Source organism: Pongo abelii, chromosome 3, assembly GCF_028885655.2.
Source record: "Pongo abelii isolate AG06213 chromosome 3, NHGRI_mPonAbe1-v2.0_pri, whole genome shotgun sequence".
In the NCBI taxonomy this organism is placed as follows: domain Eukaryota; kingdom Metazoa; phylum Chordata; class Mammalia; order Primates; family Hominidae; genus Pongo; species Pongo abelii.
In genome coordinates, this window is record NC_071988.2 from 25,852,695 (window position 1) to 25,872,244 (window position 19,550).

Genomic DNA, 19,550 nt, shown 5'->3' on the forward strand with positions numbered 1-19,550 from the left:
AGGGACAGAATTCTGATCATGGCAGTAGGGAAGGAAATAAAAGGTTAAAAAAAGGGACAGAATTCTGATCATGGCAGTAGGGAAGGAAATAAAAGGTTAAAAAATGATAGAGGTAGACTCCCTACAGATGCATATATTCATTCTGCAAGCATTTAATGAGTACCTGTTATATTCTGGGCACTGTGCTTTGTCTCTGGATATAGAGATACATAAATAAAAAACAGTTCCTATGCTCAAAGGATTTATTCTACTGGGAGAGAAAAAAATAAAAAACTATTAAAAGACAGTAAGATAGGGAAAGGAATGCAATTCTTAAGTACTGACTTTGTATCAAATATTGTGCTAATCATATTGCATATATTATAATATTTAATCCTCACCACCTCATTGGTATTGTTCCCACTTGATTGTTGAAGGCAAGTTTCTCTCCAACCTTTGCAGGGCCCAGAGCAGAAGAACGAATAGAGGTCCACCTACCATAGGTCAAAATATTTAAAAGTTATAAATTAGACTCATAAACTGATAAAGTCTACGCTATTTTCTTTCCTTGACACATATACTTTGATAACAGTCTGGAAGGCCAGGTTTGAATTCAGAATTATCAGACTCTTCATCCTTCCCTAGCCTGTGGTATCCACACCCACTTCTCACCTACGGCTCCACTTCACACCTTGGACAGGCTTCATGGACAGAAGCCTGGTCCAACCTCTGTTCACAGTTTCCACAAATAGCCAGCCTTTGGCCACCTCTCTGTCCTGAGGTATACAGGTGTATCAGGAGGTGTATACCTTCTCTTCTCTTCTCTTCCCCACCAAAGAGAACATGCAGGCCCTGGAAGCTGTCTTAGGAGCCTTTGGGCTCAGAATTTCAGAGTCTTGGGTACCTCGGATGTGGTCTGGAAGGAGAAACATTGGCTCTGGGTAAGGAGTACAGCCGGAGGAGGGTCACAGAGCCCTCAGCTCGAGCCCCTGTGCCTTAGTCTAAAAGCAGCTTTGGATGAGGAAGCAGGTTAAGTAACGTACATAAGCGTACACAGGTAGAAAGTGCTGGAGTCAGAATTGCACAGTGTGAAGGAGTAGTACCTCAATCAATGAGGGCAAATCAACTGAAAGAAGAGGACTGATTAATGAATTGCTTAGGGGGAGGGATCAAGGCTATCAGGGAGATCTTTCTAGGAAGATTATTGTTTAAAATTATGAACGAGTAGAGCAGGGCCAGGGCCAGAGGTAGAGGAGAACATTGCCTACAGCCCTTGTCTTGCACCCAGAGGCTGAAGGGGTGGCGATCAATTTGGAGGGATTAGAGCAGTGCTTGTGGGGTACAGAGGAGGAATGAAGACTGAAGAGTTAAGTGGTCATTATCCAAAAGAGACAGGAGAGGTACGTAATCACATTTAGGTATAAGGGCTAAGGGAGAACTAGAGAGCAAAAATGACTCAAAAGTTTCTTCCCTGAATGACTAGGGAGGTGGTGAGTCATTTACAAAAATAGAGACCAGAAGGAGCCTGAGGATACTAGGCTTTTAAGGTTGGTATTATGCATTAATAATGAGAATACTGGTAGAGCGAGAGAGAAAACAAGTATACAGAGTCTCAGAGCTATATCAAAGGAGTGCGCAGAAGAGAGAACTGCCAGAAACAAAACAAACACTCACAAAAAACTGAGCAGCAAAAGTTTCTGTGGGACAAGAAGCCCAATCTGCATCGTGTCATCAATGCCATGGTAGACTCAAGTTTGACTGTGAGGCTATTAAGTACAACATACAAAGAAGGGAAACCCCTGGATTTGGCAATCAGAAGTTACGTCCGTAGGGATGGGAAACCATTTGTGAGAATTTGAGGATACATAATAAGGAAGTAAAGGAAGTGAATATAGTTTAAAAAAAAATTAAGCCTGGCTTCGAGAAAATGAGCAAGATTAGAGATTTGTTTGATGGGAAAGTAGGGTCCGGGAAAAAAAATTGACTACTTCTTCTTCCTTCTTCTTCCTTCCTTCCTATTTTTTCTTCTTCTTTCTTATTTCTTCTTCTTATTATGTGTAAGAATATTTATAACATCCTTGGCTGAAAGGATGCAGTGAAATACGAAAGACTAAAGATATGATTACTTTGATAAGATACACCCACTCCTTGCTTCTACTCTGCTTTGTTAGAGGAGTAAAGAGCAGATCCCACCACTATCCAGCTGAAGACCAGTTGCCCTTAGTAAAGGTAACCCTGTTTATGACAATCATCACATGAAGCTAGGGCTTCCACGTCACCCTTGTCAGATGATTCTCACCTCCACAGCTTCAGGGCTCTTTATCAGTAAGTCCTCCTCCACCCTAGCCTGGCCTTGTCCTCCTTCTCTCCATTATTTTTCTTCATAGCACTTATTACTATCTGACATGTATTCACTTATTTTTATTATGATTGTTTTGTCCCTAATCAAATGGCAGCTACAGTTCTTAGAACAGTGTCTGGCACATCACAGGGACACAGCACATATATGTGGAATGATGCACATGCAGCAAGGGGGAAGGGATGGTTGATGGGGCAGGAGTCCACAGCAGTGTTTGGCAGACTTTTCATTTAACCAGCCAGATGGTAAATATTTCATGTTTTGCTGGCCATAAACAGTCCATGTCCCATATTATTCTTTGTTGTTTTTGAAGTAATCCTTTAAAATATGTAAAAGCCATTCTTAGCTCACAGGCCACACATAAACAAGCTGCAAACCTGACCGCTCCTTGCCAGTCACTGTGAAAGTCAAGGAAACACGATTGAGAGCACAGGTGAAGATGTTGGGTGAAAAAGAAAAAGGATACATCCTCCTCTGGGCTGTAAGTGAGAAAACAGATGAAATATGAAGAACAGACAAAGGAAGGAGTTCATGTCAATGGCATCAGCCTCCTAGTGAGGAGAAAGTGAAGTCTACAATTAAGTGTTAAACACTTGAAAAGGGAGGAAATTTTTAAAGAATGTGGTGGCTAATCATAGAGAGGAATAAGAAAATTGATACACAACATAAAATTCAGCAGAAGTTGGAGAACATGAATCTGTGTGCTAGAAGACTAGAGAAAATGTCGATCCTCAGAATTTTAACTTGTGAGCTTAAAGCAGTGCTGCACAAAATTCTGAAGATGGTTGGCCTGGCATACCAGTTCAGAATAATTTGGCTTTTCTCATACTATTTTTGATAAAATGGCTTCTAGAAACAACAAAGAAGTACGAACTAACTTGTAAATGATAACATCAACAATTAACATTTGCTTATTAATAAATAATAGCCTAAGCTCTTTAAATAAATAGTATAGGCCCTAAGCTATTTATTAATGGCTAAGCTACAACTGTTATCTCATTTAATCATATTATGTGAGTTCTGGCGTTATCTCTGATTTACAGATGAGGAAGCTAAAGCTTAGAGAAGTTAAGAGACATATGCAAAGACACACACACACACACTCACACACAAACACACTCTTTAAGTGATAGAACCGGATGAACCCAACCAAGTCTGTCTGACATCCAGTCCATGCCCTTATCGCAACAGGTTGCTGATTAATGCATTGATATCAATATGAAAGGAGTTTCTACTGATAATTCTAGTCTTCACCCTATCATGTTCAGCATTTTTATATTGCTTTTGATGAGGACATAGTATACTTATCAAGTTTTTCAGTTTTGTAGAATCGGGAGAACTAGAGAATGCATTAGATAACAGAATAAGAATTCAGGATTATTATCTCTAACTGGAGTGGTTCACCAAAGAAGAAATGTAATAGAGATAAAAATATAACCCTTTACTGAAGTCCAGGAACAACTGTCCAAGAACACTGTCTTAGCTGTTGGGTGTGTAGGGAGGGAAAATGATTAGAAGTTTTAGTCACCTTACTTTAAGGACTGCAGTGAACTGTAACTGGTTAGAAGAAAATAAAATAGGGAAGCTTTTCAAGACCACCTCATCTCAGGAAAAATTGAAGAAACTAATAAAGTCTTGGAGCAAGAAATCCTGATGGTGATGGGGCAGGAGAGAGAACAGCGTCTTCAAATATTTCTGAACATTTTCACATAGAAGATAAATTAGATTTGTTCTGTGTGACCTTTGTGGTCAGAACTAAGGATACTAAGTAGAAATTTCAGGGAGCCAGAGTTTGGCTCACTATAAGAAAATAGCTCCTTCCAAATTAAACCCATTCAAAATTGTAATGAGTTGCATTGGGAATTAATGCTTCTATCGCTGGACATGTTTTAAACTAAGACTGAACTATCATTTATTAGAACTCACTCTATATGACCGCCAGCACAAAATTTTTGCCTATGAACATGTCAGATGAATAAAGCATTTCTATATTATTTTTCAAAAATGTAACTTAGCAGCTTTCTTCTGTGCTGTGTTTGCAACCTGATTTAGTAGTGTTAGCTATATGGTGGTATATATTACAAAACTTCTGTTTTGAACTAAGCTGTACAAATTCAAATTTTTTACTTGGAATGTGAGAAGACATTTAGCACACCAAGTTAGGTTTTGAGTATTTCTTTGAAAAGGATGTGTACTTTACTTCTGTGTAATTATTGCCAAAGATTATACTGAATTTGTATCGTATTTCTGCCAATATTTCTTCTAAAGCCATTATCCCATGATTAATTTTCAGTTAGTTTACTTAACACCCATAGTGTTTTCTGTAAAGCAAATGTTTTCAAGAAGTGCCTTGAAAAGCTCACTTATCTTTTAGCATATTCGATTCTAATATACATAGTGAAGTTGTTTCAGGAGGGACATAATCTATTGACTTTCTGAGACCATTATAATTAGTTCTTAAACTTAATTCTGTGATCTGTCTCATTATGTTTTTGTCCTGTTGTTTTGTGTGTGTGTATATGTATATGTATGTGTGTATATATACACACACATATGTACACACATATGTGTATGTACATATGTGTGTATATACACATATGTATATATTATATATGCATACACATGTGTGTATATATGTATACACATATGTGTGTATGTGTATATGTATGTACACATATATACACACATATATATACACATATATATATTCCAAGCTTTGATTTCTCAGTATTAATAGGATGTTAACTGGATATATGTTTTAAAGCCTCTAGTTTACTTTTCTGAAGGTATTAAAAATATCTTTTTATTGTTTACTATCACTAAGTCTTTCTGACATTTATGAACAAAGTTGAAACAAAAATAGAAAACCTTTTTATTTTCAGTTTTAATCTTTTAAAGCTTACCTAATAATCAGTAGGCCTACTACTTATTGAAAAGAAATACCTTTTTTTTTTTAGGTGTTATCCCTTTTCACGGATTTTCAATGTATGGTAAGTTGGGCTTTAAAAACATCATAATGTACACAATAAAAACATACAATGTTATCTGTCAATTTAAAAAATAATGACTGACAGATATAATTGTTTTACTATAGTAAAACAATAAAGGAAAAAATAAAGTGAAATGCATGCTAGTTCCCCATAGGGGCTTAATTTTTTAAAATTATTATTTTTATTACACATTAGAAAATTAAACAAAAAGAACACCACTTTATTTCTAATCAGCCACAAGTTATTATGAACATTTTAAAATGTTGAGTTTAATAGTCCAAGCGTGGTGGCTCACGCTTGTAATCTCAGCATTTTGGGAGGCTGAGATGAGAGGATCACTTGAGGCCAGGAGTTCAAGACCAGCCTGGTTAACATAGCGAGACCTTATCTCTAAAAAATAAAATAAAATGTTGAGTTTAGTATTTTTATATGTCCAATTTTAAAATATTAAAAGTAAGAGGTCATCATAATTGGTTAGGTGGTGATTGCTTGTCAAATTAGAATTAGAACATACTGTGAAAATGGTCCTGTGCTTTACCATTTTTTAGTCCAATGGAAACTAGAGATACACATTAATATTTAGCTCTAATAGGTGTAAAATCAGATTGCTTAAATTCCTAAAGTAATTCTCTTAAGAGTTTTTTGAAAATAATAGGTCAGAAAGAATGCTAAGGAAGGGATAATACTGAGTTTGAGCTCATGATTTCTCCAGGCTACTTATATGCACAGCAACAATTACATCAGAGCATTCAGTCACCTGAGATACACGTGGGAGATGCATGTGCAGGCTTGAGAGCTCTGAGTGTCTCTGAGGCCTCATGTGTCATTAAATGAGGAATGCAAGAAGCTTATGAAGATTAGCAAAAGGAAGAACTCTCTACACCTTAATGCCACTTAATTTTTAAGTTTTCAAGTGTTACGTATAAACTTATTAAAGATTGTTGTACACTTTATTTCTACCCCCTACCTTTAGAATGAACAAAAATACATTAATGTTTTGCCTTTGTACCAAGAATCTGCAATAAACACTTTTTTTTGTAAACATCAGTGTTCAACATCAGATGGTCATGGTGAATGACATAATATAAAACTATCGTTCAATGAAAAAGAGTCAAAGTACCTAGGGACTTTATGCTATGCTTGATGTTAGTCACAGGCTTGAATTATAGGGTACTCAGCTTTATTCTCTTGGGCAACCAAAATTTCATAACATAATACATAACGTTATAGAGACCTTACAGCATATTTATCTTATATATGTGAAGAATTTAAAATAGAAAACCAAAAAAGATTAATAATATAAATTTTTACATCTAATAATAAAAATGTTCACTTTTTATCTTTCTACTTTAATAGTTTCAACTGTAAAAATTTTTCAAGTAAATAGTTTTTGGAAGTTGTACTTGAATGATTTGGAGGATACTTGATGTCATGAAAGTTTAAATCTTCTAGCAAGATCTTCTGGTGTTTAAAATATATCATTGACTCAGCCTCTGCCTATTCACATTTATGGTCATTTAAATAGGCTACAGTTTATACACCCAAGGGGAAAGCATTTGCTAACAATGATGCAAAATGTTTGATATAGAATTTATTTATACTATTTTAGAAAACTATTTTAAACATCCCCAAAAACTTTACCAGCAACCACTTATTTAGAACCAGTATACAAAAATAATCACAAATCATCCCTAAGGAACTCTAGTTAGTACTTTGCCATTTCAGTTTTAGTTACTATATTTCTTTAAAATTATAATACTTATCTCTTTTCAACATTGTTACAGATCTTTAATGATAGGCTGTCATTAAAAAGGAAACCAAAAGATAGTAATTTATTTAAAAATTTACTCAGAACTCTTCTCTAATTTAAAATACCTTCTGCTCTTCTATTTATGCAGATTAATGAAGTTTTATTGTAGGTGTATAGTATATTATGGTGTCATAAATTCCTACAGTATAGTCTTTCATGGGTTTAAAAGATAATTGGCTAAATTTATTTTTATGGAAGAACCAAATAGGAAAGGATGCTTAAAATTAAAAATTAAGTCATGTAGGATCTTTTTTACATAAAATCTCTAATGGACTAAAGCTTTTCCATTTCATAGCTATATAAAGGAATTCAACATAAACAACTGTGATATCTTGAATAAAAACTAATTGTAAATTTCTTTTATATTGCATATATTCGTAGAAACGTGCTTATTTTAAAATTCTTTTTTCATTTATTCACTGGAAATTTTCATTAATAATTACTGAATCCATAACATCTTCAGATTCAGGTTATAAGTTTTCACATATCAATATCTAAGAATTGGAGGAAAAAATATGCATCATTTTTTAAAAATAAAGAAGTTCCAAACCTTAGTCTTAGATTTATAATAATACCATATATTTGTACCACACTGTTGTTTCTTAGGTTGTTATTGCAATTAGAGCATGAGTTACTATTTGTAAATATATGAAATATCCTAATTTGGGCTGTTTTTATAAGTAGCAATTTATTTAATAATAAAATAAGTTTTAAAAATTAGTCTTGAAATAGACATACCTGTCTTTTTTAAATTTTATATACAATACATATTGTATATACATTTTTCTATATATATACAAGTATTTATTTTTATATGAATTTAGATATTTACCCCCAAAAGTGATTTCTCTTTTGCCCTTCAGAAAAAATAAAAATTCTCACTTGCAATGCTCATTTTTAATGACTTATTTATCAGTAATACTGTGCATTGCCCTTTATCCCAGAAAATTGAACTTTTGTGTTTGAAAGAATTTAAAATATTTTACTATTTTTCCTTTTACTTTGTCAAAAAGAAGAGAGCTCAACTGGCCCACTGACTTCCTTGCTTACTTAGTGCTTACTGCCCTCAGAGCATTACCAACAGGTTATAGAGCCCCAGAAATTCTTACTTGTCCAATACATATTGTTTGAAATTACCCTGTAAGGCATTCTTTGTTAAAATTAATATTTAGGTAACGCAGTTGTATCTATCTGCATTATAAATTTATCTCTATGCTGCCTAAAATACTTAAGGCTTGAAAAGATGGAAAGCATGACCACCTTTGTCCATGTAGAATAATCACATGCTCAGGTAGGTCGCCAATCCAAAATTAGGACTTTCTGACATTCGACTGTGGGATGTCTGGTTGAGTTGACCCAGCTGTGCTTAATTGCGACAAACTGGGGGCACTCAATTCTACATTCATTAGAGAAATAAATCCTTTCTGCCTAAGGATTGTTTTCAGTTGATGAATATATATGGGGATATAGCGATAAAGACCAGTAGTATACAGCTATTACTCAAAATCTTTACTTTCAAATTGAATTAATTGAAAACCATGATTCTAAAAGTCATAAATCATCTATTTTACTTACCTGACTTCCAAAATTAAACATTTTGAAATGTGGCCTGAATCCTTTGTGAGAGAAAGTAAAAATAAGCTGCCTGGTTGTTATTTTCTTATTACTTCAATTAAAAAAAGGAGAGATTTGACTTATGTAGTTTTTATAAGTTACTTGGAACTTTTCATATTTCTGTATAATTCCATAATGTCATTCTTAGGCATCTGTTAAATTGGGATTATAATAGTTTGTAATATATTCCTTTCTTTGTAATATTTAATGGCTGTTTGAACTTTACATATATTCCCCTCTCAAAATGAAAAAAAGTAGTATGATTTTAAACTTGTCTGTGAGTGTATATGATTACTATAAAATAGTGATTTACTATGACATATTTTATAAATTTATCTTAACATTTTAGTAGTTCTGCAGTATTATAAATTAATTTTTTTCTTTCAGTTGCACCACTTTGTTTTCTATACCATGAACCTTCCAAGTTATATCAGATATTCCGTGAGATGTATGTGCGTTTTTTCTTCAGACTCCATTCCATCTCTTCTCATCCTTCTGTAAGTTCATAAGAAAAACTCGATCAAATTAGGTTGGACTGTAATCTATTCTTTCTTTCCGTTAAGAAAAAGTCTTCTACTCAAATTCTAACGCAACAAATTTTAATTTGTGATGTCAAGCAATGTGTTTTTATTGCAAAAATGACAGAGAAGATGAAATTGATATTTAAATATTTTGGTAATAATTTAAACAGAAAAAGTCTCTTGTCAACTAAATTTAAATGATTTTTTCTTTTACATATTAAAAAAATTAGAATGTCTGTATTATTATTCTTAGCAAAGATGCCTACCTTCTTTTCTGATTTCTTATCTATGAAATGAAGTGAATAATATATTATCTCTAGTGCCATAGAAAAGTCTACAAAGCACTCAGTGTAGTTAGTGCTTGGCTTCTCACAGGTGTTCAGTAAATAAATGGCCATTGTTGTTATAATTATCATCATCATTCTTCTTTGTTAATGAAAATCAAATATTGATTTGTCACTTGTTTGCCAATTTCATATTTGGCTAATTATCAGTTATAATAGTACATATTTTCTTTGTATTCAATAAAATGATCCTTTGGCCTACAATATAAGAATCAAGGAAAAGCATATATTTAGGAGTTGAACATTTTAATCTGTTTTATTTTGGCTGTTCCTTTATCATATCTTTTTTTTTCCGTTCCCATAAACCTGACTAAGAGCAGTATTTATTTTATTTCAGTTATGCTTTTTTTCCCCCTTTGGACCTGCTGTGGGTAACATGACTGCTACTCCAGGTGAAACATTCAATTGGAATATATGTCAGGGCTACTAAATTTCCCCAAAGAGGCAACTATATTATTGCTATGAAATTAAATAGCTGTTCTTTATCCCCCCATTGTAAGCGTATATATTCCTATTTCACCTTCCTCCATCTCCAGTTTTGCTCTCATACATTGCTAGTGAAAGTTGGCAAATCACAGAATTCCAGGATGTTACAGATAAACAAATGAAGCAACACCAGTTATCTTGGGTTTCTTATCTCTAAGAGAACTTCATTTTGTTCTTATCTTACTTTAATATTTAATCTGGAATAATCAGAAATATGACCAAGAATTAAGATTAATAATTCTTTTCTAATATTCAATTCTAAGTATCATATTTCTACACTCATATTCTATGCCATTTTATGCTTCAGAGTTTAAAAACCTGGCTGCATAGTACACACCCATGGTGTTCTCCCTGTGCAGAGCACTGAAGCCTGGCACTGGGCAACTCTGGGTATTTCTTGTCTATCTCTATGCTGGTGGCCCTGGGTATTCTTTTTCAGCAAATTGATTGAGCCAGGCCTGCCTCTGTCCTTTTTTATTTTTTTGATTCAGTGGAGTAAAAACTTACAGGCAGTCACCTCCTTTTTTGGCTTGCAGCCAGACTGAACTATTTGGAACCATGACAGTCTTTTTTTCTTTAGAAACGCAAAAAGAGGATTAATACTTCCTTACAAAGATAAACTCTGAGGAATGCTAAGCTGCAAGAAAGACTTTATTCAGAATTGTCAAATAATAAACATACTTGAAAAACTATCTGCTTAAATTGGTTTTGTACTTTACAAATAATGCCCTTTTAAAAACAGTAGATTTTAGTTTTAAAAAATATGTGTATACTAAGTAATCAAACATTCTTGTTCAATAACTTCTGATGCAAATTTAAAGCAGCTAGCTGCTAGTCTTTTCCTGGGGGTAGATTTCAAAGAAAGAGTGAGAAAAGCAGGCAGTATTTTCCCTAGTGAGTGAGGCTGGAGGGGAAGGGACATATGGAGGGAGAGTGAAGGTGGCTATATAGCACTAGGAAATAACTGGAAACTGGAATGCATTCAGATAAAAACTAATTTTGCTGGGGCTAAGTAATAATACGTGGCTTGCAAAGTAATAAGTTTTCTGTAAGGTGATGTTTTCCTTGGACTCTCCAAATATTACATACTGGTTTATGTGGGGAGCATATTGTGTAAAAAGGGAGGCTCCTTAGCATATCTGTATGTGTGAGTATACATAAAGAGGATAAAGTTTATCTCTAAACACAATGTTAGAGATCCATTAATACATTTCCTGTTTTTGACTCTTAAACAGTATAAAGAAAAATTATGTTGATAGTTTCTCATTTTCCATTTGAATAATTTGTTGGCATAGTTAATTTTTAAATATTAAAATATCTATTTCTCTTATGATTCATTATTGTATCCAGGGTATTGTGTCACTCTGTCTGCTGTTTGAAACTCTTCTTCAAACTTATCTTCCCCAACTCTTTTATCATCTACGAGAAATTGGGGCTCAACCGTGAGTACTTTTCTCTCCTAATTGAAGAATAGATAGTTTCACAGAAAGCTCTTTTTTCCTCATTGCAGAGCACTTGCAAATATGTAATTTTTCAGAGAAATTAAGCTAACAGTTTTCCTAATAAAACTATAATTATCAAGTAGTAAATTGTAATAACATTGTGCCAAAAATTCTTGAAACAATTGCCAAAATCCTAATAAAGTCTTATTTACCAGGATTTTTGTGTCTGGTACAAGAATCACCAAAATGAACCAATTTCTATTCATAATGAAAGGTGTCAGCCAAAACTGAAGCAAACATTTGTGGAAACAAATACTACCTGAGAAACATGATCATACTAAACTTAATTCAATATAGGCCACATTTATCAGAGAATAACCTATGAAAACTATAAAAGTTAAAGTTGGCTGTCTTTTGTGAAAGGAAAGCAAATCAGGTACCTATCAATGGTTGTGCACTGTGATTTCTCCTTCCTAAAATTTGAGTTTTGTTCATTGGTCTCAGTATGACTTATAAGTGAATATGTATAGTATCTCTGGACTTCAAGATTATTGGTTCTATCTCTCTCTTTTAAAAAAAAATGTCTAAAGCAAGAGAGATTTCCAAATGGTTTATCAATGTTTTCTTCCTGTCTTCTCTGTGCAGCTATTTTCTCCTATTAAGGAGGGCATATTTGAAAAAAGTATTAACTCCTTGAGGCCACAAAAGAAGGTAGTGGGAGATAGAATAGTATAGTATTTGTCTTCTCCACTCTTGAATCCGTAGCAAATAGATAGCTCAGTGGGTGGAAATTTAATCCAGACTCAAATTCCATTTCTGTTAAGCTTTGTAATCCTGGTGAAGTTTTTTAATTTATCAAAGCCTCAATTTCTTTACGTTAATATAATTCAGTTTGTTTATCTTAAAAATCAAGAGAATTAGTACCTTGCAGAGTTGTTTCAAGATTGAATGATTATAAAGATGGAGATAGCAATCAAGATGGAGATAGAGATAGGTAGATATATAATCTCCTTTTTATAAAGTACCATTGAATTTCAGACATCTTAGAGATGGCCTTTATAAAATAATACCTCATATCATCCATTGATAATACTGAGTTGAGTAGATACCCTTTCCTTTATAGCCATTAAAAAACAAAATTCTATTCATGATTCAGAAATATTTTACATTGAGCATAAGACTTTTATTCTTGTAGTAAATTGACTTCTTTTTGCTATTGTGAAATGACACCATTGGAGTATAAGTAGGGTGTTCTTTACTAGGATGAAGACATTTAGTTCATTACTAGAAACTGAAATAATATTTTTTTCTAGCCTGTTTATATACTTTACTCATTAAAAGAAATAAATTTATTTCAATGACATGATAAACATTAAAATTCCTATATAGGAAAACTCTAAAAATTCTAATTGTCAAGGTAGAAATCAATTTTTTAAAAACTGAAGCTTTTGGAAGGTTTTTTAATTTTGAATTTAATTTCTTTAATAGATATAGGACTACTTGGGTTATCTATTTCTTTTTGAATAACCTTCAGTAGTTTATGTCTTTTACTAGGTTATCATATTTATAAACAGAAAGTTATTCATAATATTCTCTATGCTTAGTCTTTTTAATATTTATAGGGTTAGTAGTGACATCATCTTTGTCATTCCTGAGATTAGTAATTGTGTTATCTCCCATTTTTTCTTGATTATTCTGGCTACAGGTTTATCAATTTTATTCATCTTTGAAAGAATCAGTTTTTTGTACCATTGATTCTTTTTCTCTGTTGTTTTTCTACTTTAATTCTATTTATTTTTACTCTTATATTTATTATTTTCTTCTTTTTGCTTGCATTAGATTTATTTTGCTCTTGTCTTTCTGCTTGTTTAAGGTAGAAGTTAGACCATTGATTTGGGACCTTTCTTTTTTTCTAATATAAGCATTAATGTCACAGATTTCCCTCAAATTACCTATTTACCTCCACCTAACAAATTTTGATATGTTATATTTTCATTTTTATTTAATTAGAAATGTTTCATAATTTCTCCTGTGGTTTCCTCTTTGAATATGGGTTATGTAAAAGTACATTGTTTAATTTCTAAATATTTGGAAAGCTATCTTTCTGGCGTTTATTTCTGTTTTAATTCTGTTGCAGTTAAACAGCATGCTTCACATGATTTCAGTTGTTTTAAAAGTGTTGAAGTTTGTTTTTTGATCCAGAACATGATCTGTCTTGGTCCATGTGCACCTGAAAAAAATTTATATTTTGCAAGTATCAGGCAGAATGTCATATAAATGTCAAGGAAATCAAGTTTGTTAATAATGATGTTCAAACCTTGTATACACTTACTAATTTTCTGTCTACTTTTCCTATTAATTGTTGAAAGAGGAATGTGAACAGCTCTAATTATAATTGTGTATTTTGTCTATTTCTTCCTTTAGTGCTGTATTTGTCGTTTTCTTCACGTATTTTGATGCTTTGTTTTTAGGAGAATTGATCACTTTATTATTATATAATGTCCTGTTTTATTCCTAGTAATAAATCTACTATGTCTGATATTAATATAGCCATTCCAGCTTTCTTTTGATTATAATTGCATGATACATTCTTTTCTATTCTTTTACTTAACATATTGATTATCAATATCTTTTTTTAAGTGGGTTTCTTGTCGAAAGTTGGGTCTTCCTATGTGGCAGTCTGTTTCTTAATCGGTGTGTTTATACCATTTATAGTTAATGAAATTGATATTATTGAATTGGAATCAACTATATTGCTAAATTTTTTTAGTTGTTCCTTGTTCTCTTTATTCCTTTTTTCTCATTCTCTGCCTACTTTTGAACTGAACATTTTTTATGCCATTTTATCTCCACTATTAGATTTTTATACTTTTAAAGTATGTTTTTGATAGGTGCCATGAGGTTTACAATATACTTCTTTTTTTTTTTTTTTTTTTGAGCTGGAGTCTCACTCTGTCGCCCAGGCTGGAGTGCAGTGATGCGATCTTGGCTCACTGCAACCTCACCTCCCTGGTTCAGGCAATTCCCCTGCCTCAGCCTCCCAAGTAGCTGGGATTACAGGTGCATGCCACCATGCGCAGCTAATTTTTTTTTTGTATTTTTAGTAGAGACGGGGTTTCACCATGTTGGCCAGACTGGTCTCGGACTCCTGACCTCAGGCAATCTGCCTGCCTTGGCCTCCCAAAGTCCTGGGATTACAGGTGTGAGCCACCGCACCCAGCCAATATACTTCTTTAATTAATCACATTCTACCTTCAAATAAACTTCAGGCCTAGATGGCTTCACTGGCAAATTCTACCAAGCACTTCAGGAAGAAGTGATATCAATTCTTATTTTTCTGTGGCTACTGTCAAGATTTTTGTTTTCAGTTCTCACCACTTTCATTATGATATATCTAGGCATAGATTTCTTTGGATTTATCCTCTTGGGTGTTTGCTAAGCTTGAATTTATAAGTTTATGTCTTTTGCCAAATTTGGCAGTTTTGACCCGTTATTCCTTTAAATATTTTTTTCTGCACCATACTCATTCTTCTTTTCTTCTGGCAATCCAATGACACAAATGTTGAAACTTTTGATATAAAAGAAAAAAAGAAGATGAAGAAAAATAAGGTTTGTTATTTTCTCACAGGTCCATGCAGGTCTATTTTTTTTTTTTTCCATAGAGACAGGTTCTTGCTTTGTTGCTCAGGCTGGTCTCAAACTCCTGGCTTCAAGTATTCCTCCTGCCTCAGCCTCCCAAAGCACTGAGATTACAGCCATGACCACACACAGCCCTTCACTTTTTCTTAATCCTTTTTCTGTATGGTGTAGATTGGACATTTTCTACTGATCTATAGTCAAATTCTCTGGCTCTTTCCTCCATCATTTTCATTTTACTATTGGATCCTATCTAGTGAGATGTTTTTGTGTGGTTTTTTGGTTATTGTATTTTTCAGTTCTACAATTTTCATCTGGTTCTTCTTCATACAAAACATATTGAACTGTACACTAATAAGGGTAATTTCTACTATACTGTAGTGTCCCCTTATCTGTGGGAGATACATTCCAAGACCCCCAGTGGATGCCTGAAACTGTGGATAGTACTGAGCCCTGTATATACACCATGATGTTTTTCCCTATATATGAATAACTATGATAAAGTTCAATTTATAATTAGGCACAGCAAGAGATTTACAATAACTAATAATAAAATAGAACAATTATAACAATATGCAAGCATCACTACTCTTACTCTTTGGGGCCATTATTAAGTTAAAAAAAAAAAAAGGGTTACTTGAATACAGGCGCTGTGATACCAGGACAGTCAACCTGATAACCAATGTGGCTTCTAAGTGACTAACATGTGGGTAACATGTACAGCATAGATACACTGGACAAAGGGATGATTCATATCTGGAGTGGGACCGTGCGAACTTTCACCAGGCTACTCAGAACAGCACACAATTTAAAATTTATGGATTATTTCTGGAATTTTTCATTTAATATTTTTGGACTGTTGGTGACCACAGTTGGCTATGGGTAACTGAAACCACAGAAAGTGAAACCGTAGGAGGACAACTATACATAAATTATAGTACAATAAGCTTTATTTCTAAAAAGCTATGCTGTGTTATTTCTATATTGGTGGGTGGGGATGTGTGGCACTATTCCCCAAATATGACACTATGAGAATTTGAGTAAAATGAAGCGAGCTGAAGTTAATAATTTTGACTTTAAATTCGAATGTATTTTGTAAGTTATTAAAATATCCAGTGGCCCAAAGTTTCTTTTGTATATATAAAGAGATATTCTAAAACCACCCAAAAAGCTTAGTCAATACTAGTGCCTACATGTCCTTTGTTATATTAGAACAATAGTTATGCAGTATTGAGGAATTTCTGAAACTTGAGGATCTTTTTCAGTCTTAAGATAATTAATACAATGACACCAACCAAGGCAACCTCTGGGTCCTTTTCTGTCTTTTAAGAGAATAGCACAGATGTTTATTGACAAAATATGATAATTCCAGCAAACAGTTTGGCTAGCACCTGTCAGGGACAGTCAAGTGATATTAGATGCTAATAGATAATACAGAAATGTGAAGAACTGGTTGATCTCTTAAGGCACCAGAGCCAAAGAGTTCATTTCCTGATTTCAGAGATAAATTGTTATTGTAACATAACCTAGTTATAAGTAGTAAGATCTCATACATCTTAGAATTGTTTCAGCAAAATGGAATTTAATTGAATTTTCTGGCTGATCTTTCAGAGTTCTATAACCTCCTAACTAAAATGAAGGGTTTGAAATCAGAAATCTATTTCTAATGTCTCATAGCTTTAAAACTATTTTTGTCCTTGTACTCATACTTGTTATTTTATTTTATTCATCCTATATAGCCATTTGACTGAAATGTAGAAAATAATTTATTAAATTGAGAAAATATGCAGGCATTGAACAATCTTTCAAGTATTTTGAATAAAAATTCAAATTATTATGGATTGCCTGCAATTGTTAAGACTATCAGAAGGTCAGCTCATTGATAGCTAAGTAGTATACACTCTGAAAAACGGAATGTAGAAGTGAGTTTTATAAAGGCTGACCTCTAGAATAAAAGAGGACCCAGCATGTGTAATTCTTCCTCTTAATACTTTAAGACCACTAATTTGAGGACTTACAGTTTCTCACCACTGCACTCTTGCAGCTTTCAAGAAAGTACTTAAGTTTTAAATGCCCAGGTGATTTCTAAGACTCTTGAAGGAGTTACCTTAACAATAGAATTGGTTGGGTTCTTCTGATACTCCATTTTCATGAGAAAAAATTTCAGTGGTACATTAATTTTTATTTTTCCTTGCTTATAGACTTCGCATATCATTTAAGTGGATGGTTCGAGCTTTCTCTGGATACTTAGCTACAGATCAGCTCTTGCTTTTATGGGATAGAATCCTAGGATACAACTCTCTGGAAATTCTCGCTGGTAAGAGTAAATGCTTGTTTGTAGAACACATGCTGTTTCTATAATAAGGCCCCTTTTCTTCCTAACATTCACCATCTGTAACTGGAATTTATTTGTCACTTCTAATTCATGAACAATTAATAGATATATCCGGCTTTGAAGATAAGTACCAACAAAAACTGCAGTCTTGATACTTTTATGTAACTGCACAATACCAGCCTACTTCTAGTCTTTCTTCCCAGCTCCCAGGAAAGTTCATTTTCCCTTCCCTTTCCCTCTCCCCTTTTAGTCCAGCTAGGTCTCACTATCTCCCAGCACCTATGAGGTCTGTGCAGCAGAGTGTAGATATACTTCCCTTCTAGTCTGGACTCCCCTGGCTACCTTAGCAGTCTGTTCTATGCCCCATCTCAACACCTAAGATCCAAACTGAGGCTAAGCCTCCCTACGTGGCTGAAACCTCAGCTCTTCTGTGTCTGTTTATAAATGAAGTTAAAACCTTTTCCTTTTTGCTAACAGTCTCTGACTTCCTCCCTGTTGGCTGAGTTTTCCCTTTTATTCTCTCAGGCCAAAAACTATTTCATCTTTTTTTCAAAGCCACAGATTTATCTTTTATTTAATAATTAAGCAGTTCTTACAACAGATGTATGCCCAAGGCAATTATATGATTACAAAGAGGGCATATATTTCTTATTAATTATATTATTTTGCTTCCCTTGTGCACAATAGACTTAATTATTTTATTAATGAGATTACCAGGAAATTCAAATAATAATTACAATGTTTTCACAATAGATAGGGATCAGAAAAGTTGGCACAATGTTTCCATACCTTACATTGATAGCATTATAAAATCACCTCTCTGGGCTGCTGTGGAAATAAAGCTTAGTTGAAGAAGAATATGATAGGAAGATTCTCTAGGTACCATATTAACATATTCGGGTTTTTTTTTTTTTTTTTTTTGAGACACTCTCACTCTGTGACCCAAGCTGGGCTATAGTGGCACGATCTCGGCTCACTGCAACATCCACCTCCTGGGTTAAAGCAAGTCTCCTTCCTCAGCCTCCTGAATAGCTGAGATTACAGGCGCCTGCCACCACACTCAGGTAATTTTTGTATTTTTAGTAGAGACGGGGTTTTGTCATGTTGGCCAGGTTGGTCTGAAACTCCTGACCTCAAGTGATCCACCCGCCTCGGCCTCCCAGAGTGCTGGGATTACAGGTGTGAGCCTCCAGGCCCAGCCTTAACATATTCTTGAATGCTGAGAAGTCTATAGTTATAGTTACTGGGTAGCATATGTCCCTGGGTGGCAATTACCCTGCTATAATCAGAGATATCACTGATTAATGTTTTTAGCCACTTCTAGTATTCTTCTCTCTCAATTTTTTTAAAAACCTATATAAATATGAGTTAGGAAATAATGGTCTGCCCTCATTTCTTTTGGCTGAATGGCAGTAACATATATAATCTAGCAAGAGAAGGAATCCGCAAGGGTGTTGAGTATAACTTTTTCTAAACATTGTTCACAAGCCTTTCTTATCCTCTGTTGGGACACTTCAGTATTGGGCAATCCCTGCCTTACCTGGTGGCCCATTTCATTTTTGGATAATATGGCTCGTTACATGTACCCCTATTAAACCAAGGGTAATTATCATGTTTTCTCTACTCTCACATTTTCGCCTCTCCCCAAAGTCTTCTATTTTCCAAGCTAAGTAGCCTTGTTTTCTACTGTCATTTCTCAAGTGAGAGAATTGTAGACTTTTAACCAAATGTCTGTCCTCTGAGTGTGCCAGAAAATTTGAAGAGTACTGTGTATAGCTTTCGGTATCATTTTAAAGAGACATTAAAGCATGTTAAAAAGGAGGGTTCAGTATAAGAAAATACTTTCTAATAATTAGGACTTTCAAAAAGTAGAATGGGTTCTTTAACTGTTATGTGAAGGATCAAGAGGTTTCATACCTTGAAAGAAATGTTGAATTAGAAAACCTTCAAGCCCTCTTTCAATTTAAATTCTCTCATTCTGTGCTTTATCATCCATTAGCAAACTGAAGGAAAAGAGAAATAAATGTATGTTGA

General features: G+C 33.8%; 1 protein-coding gene across 17 annotated transcripts in view; it reads left to right on the forward strand.

Moving 5' to 3' along the window:
* Nucleotides 1–19,550, forward strand: part of TBC1D19 (TBC1 domain family member 19) — a 211,270-nt gene that overhangs the window by 159,459 nt on the left and 32,261 nt on the right. For 13 of the 17 annotated variants that reach the window (XR_008524383.2, XM_054553803.2, XM_024246484.3 and 10 more), the window contains 4 exons: nt 5,296–5,328; nt 9,140–9,249; nt 11,454–11,545; nt 17,383–17,498. Coding sequence is in view for 14 of the 17 variants with exons in the window: in XM_054553803.2 (XP_054409778.2) it covers nt 5,296–5,328; nt 9,140–9,249; nt 11,454–11,545; nt 17,383–17,498 (351 nt within the window). In the remaining 3 variants the exon portion in view is untranslated. Of the gene's footprint in view, nt 1–5,295; nt 5,329–9,139; nt 9,250–9,954; nt 10,010–11,453; nt 11,546–17,382; nt 17,499–19,550 lie in introns of those variants that run through there. The other 4 variants (XM_063723346.1, XM_063723349.1, XR_008524384.2 and 1 more) reach the window with 3 other exon arrangements.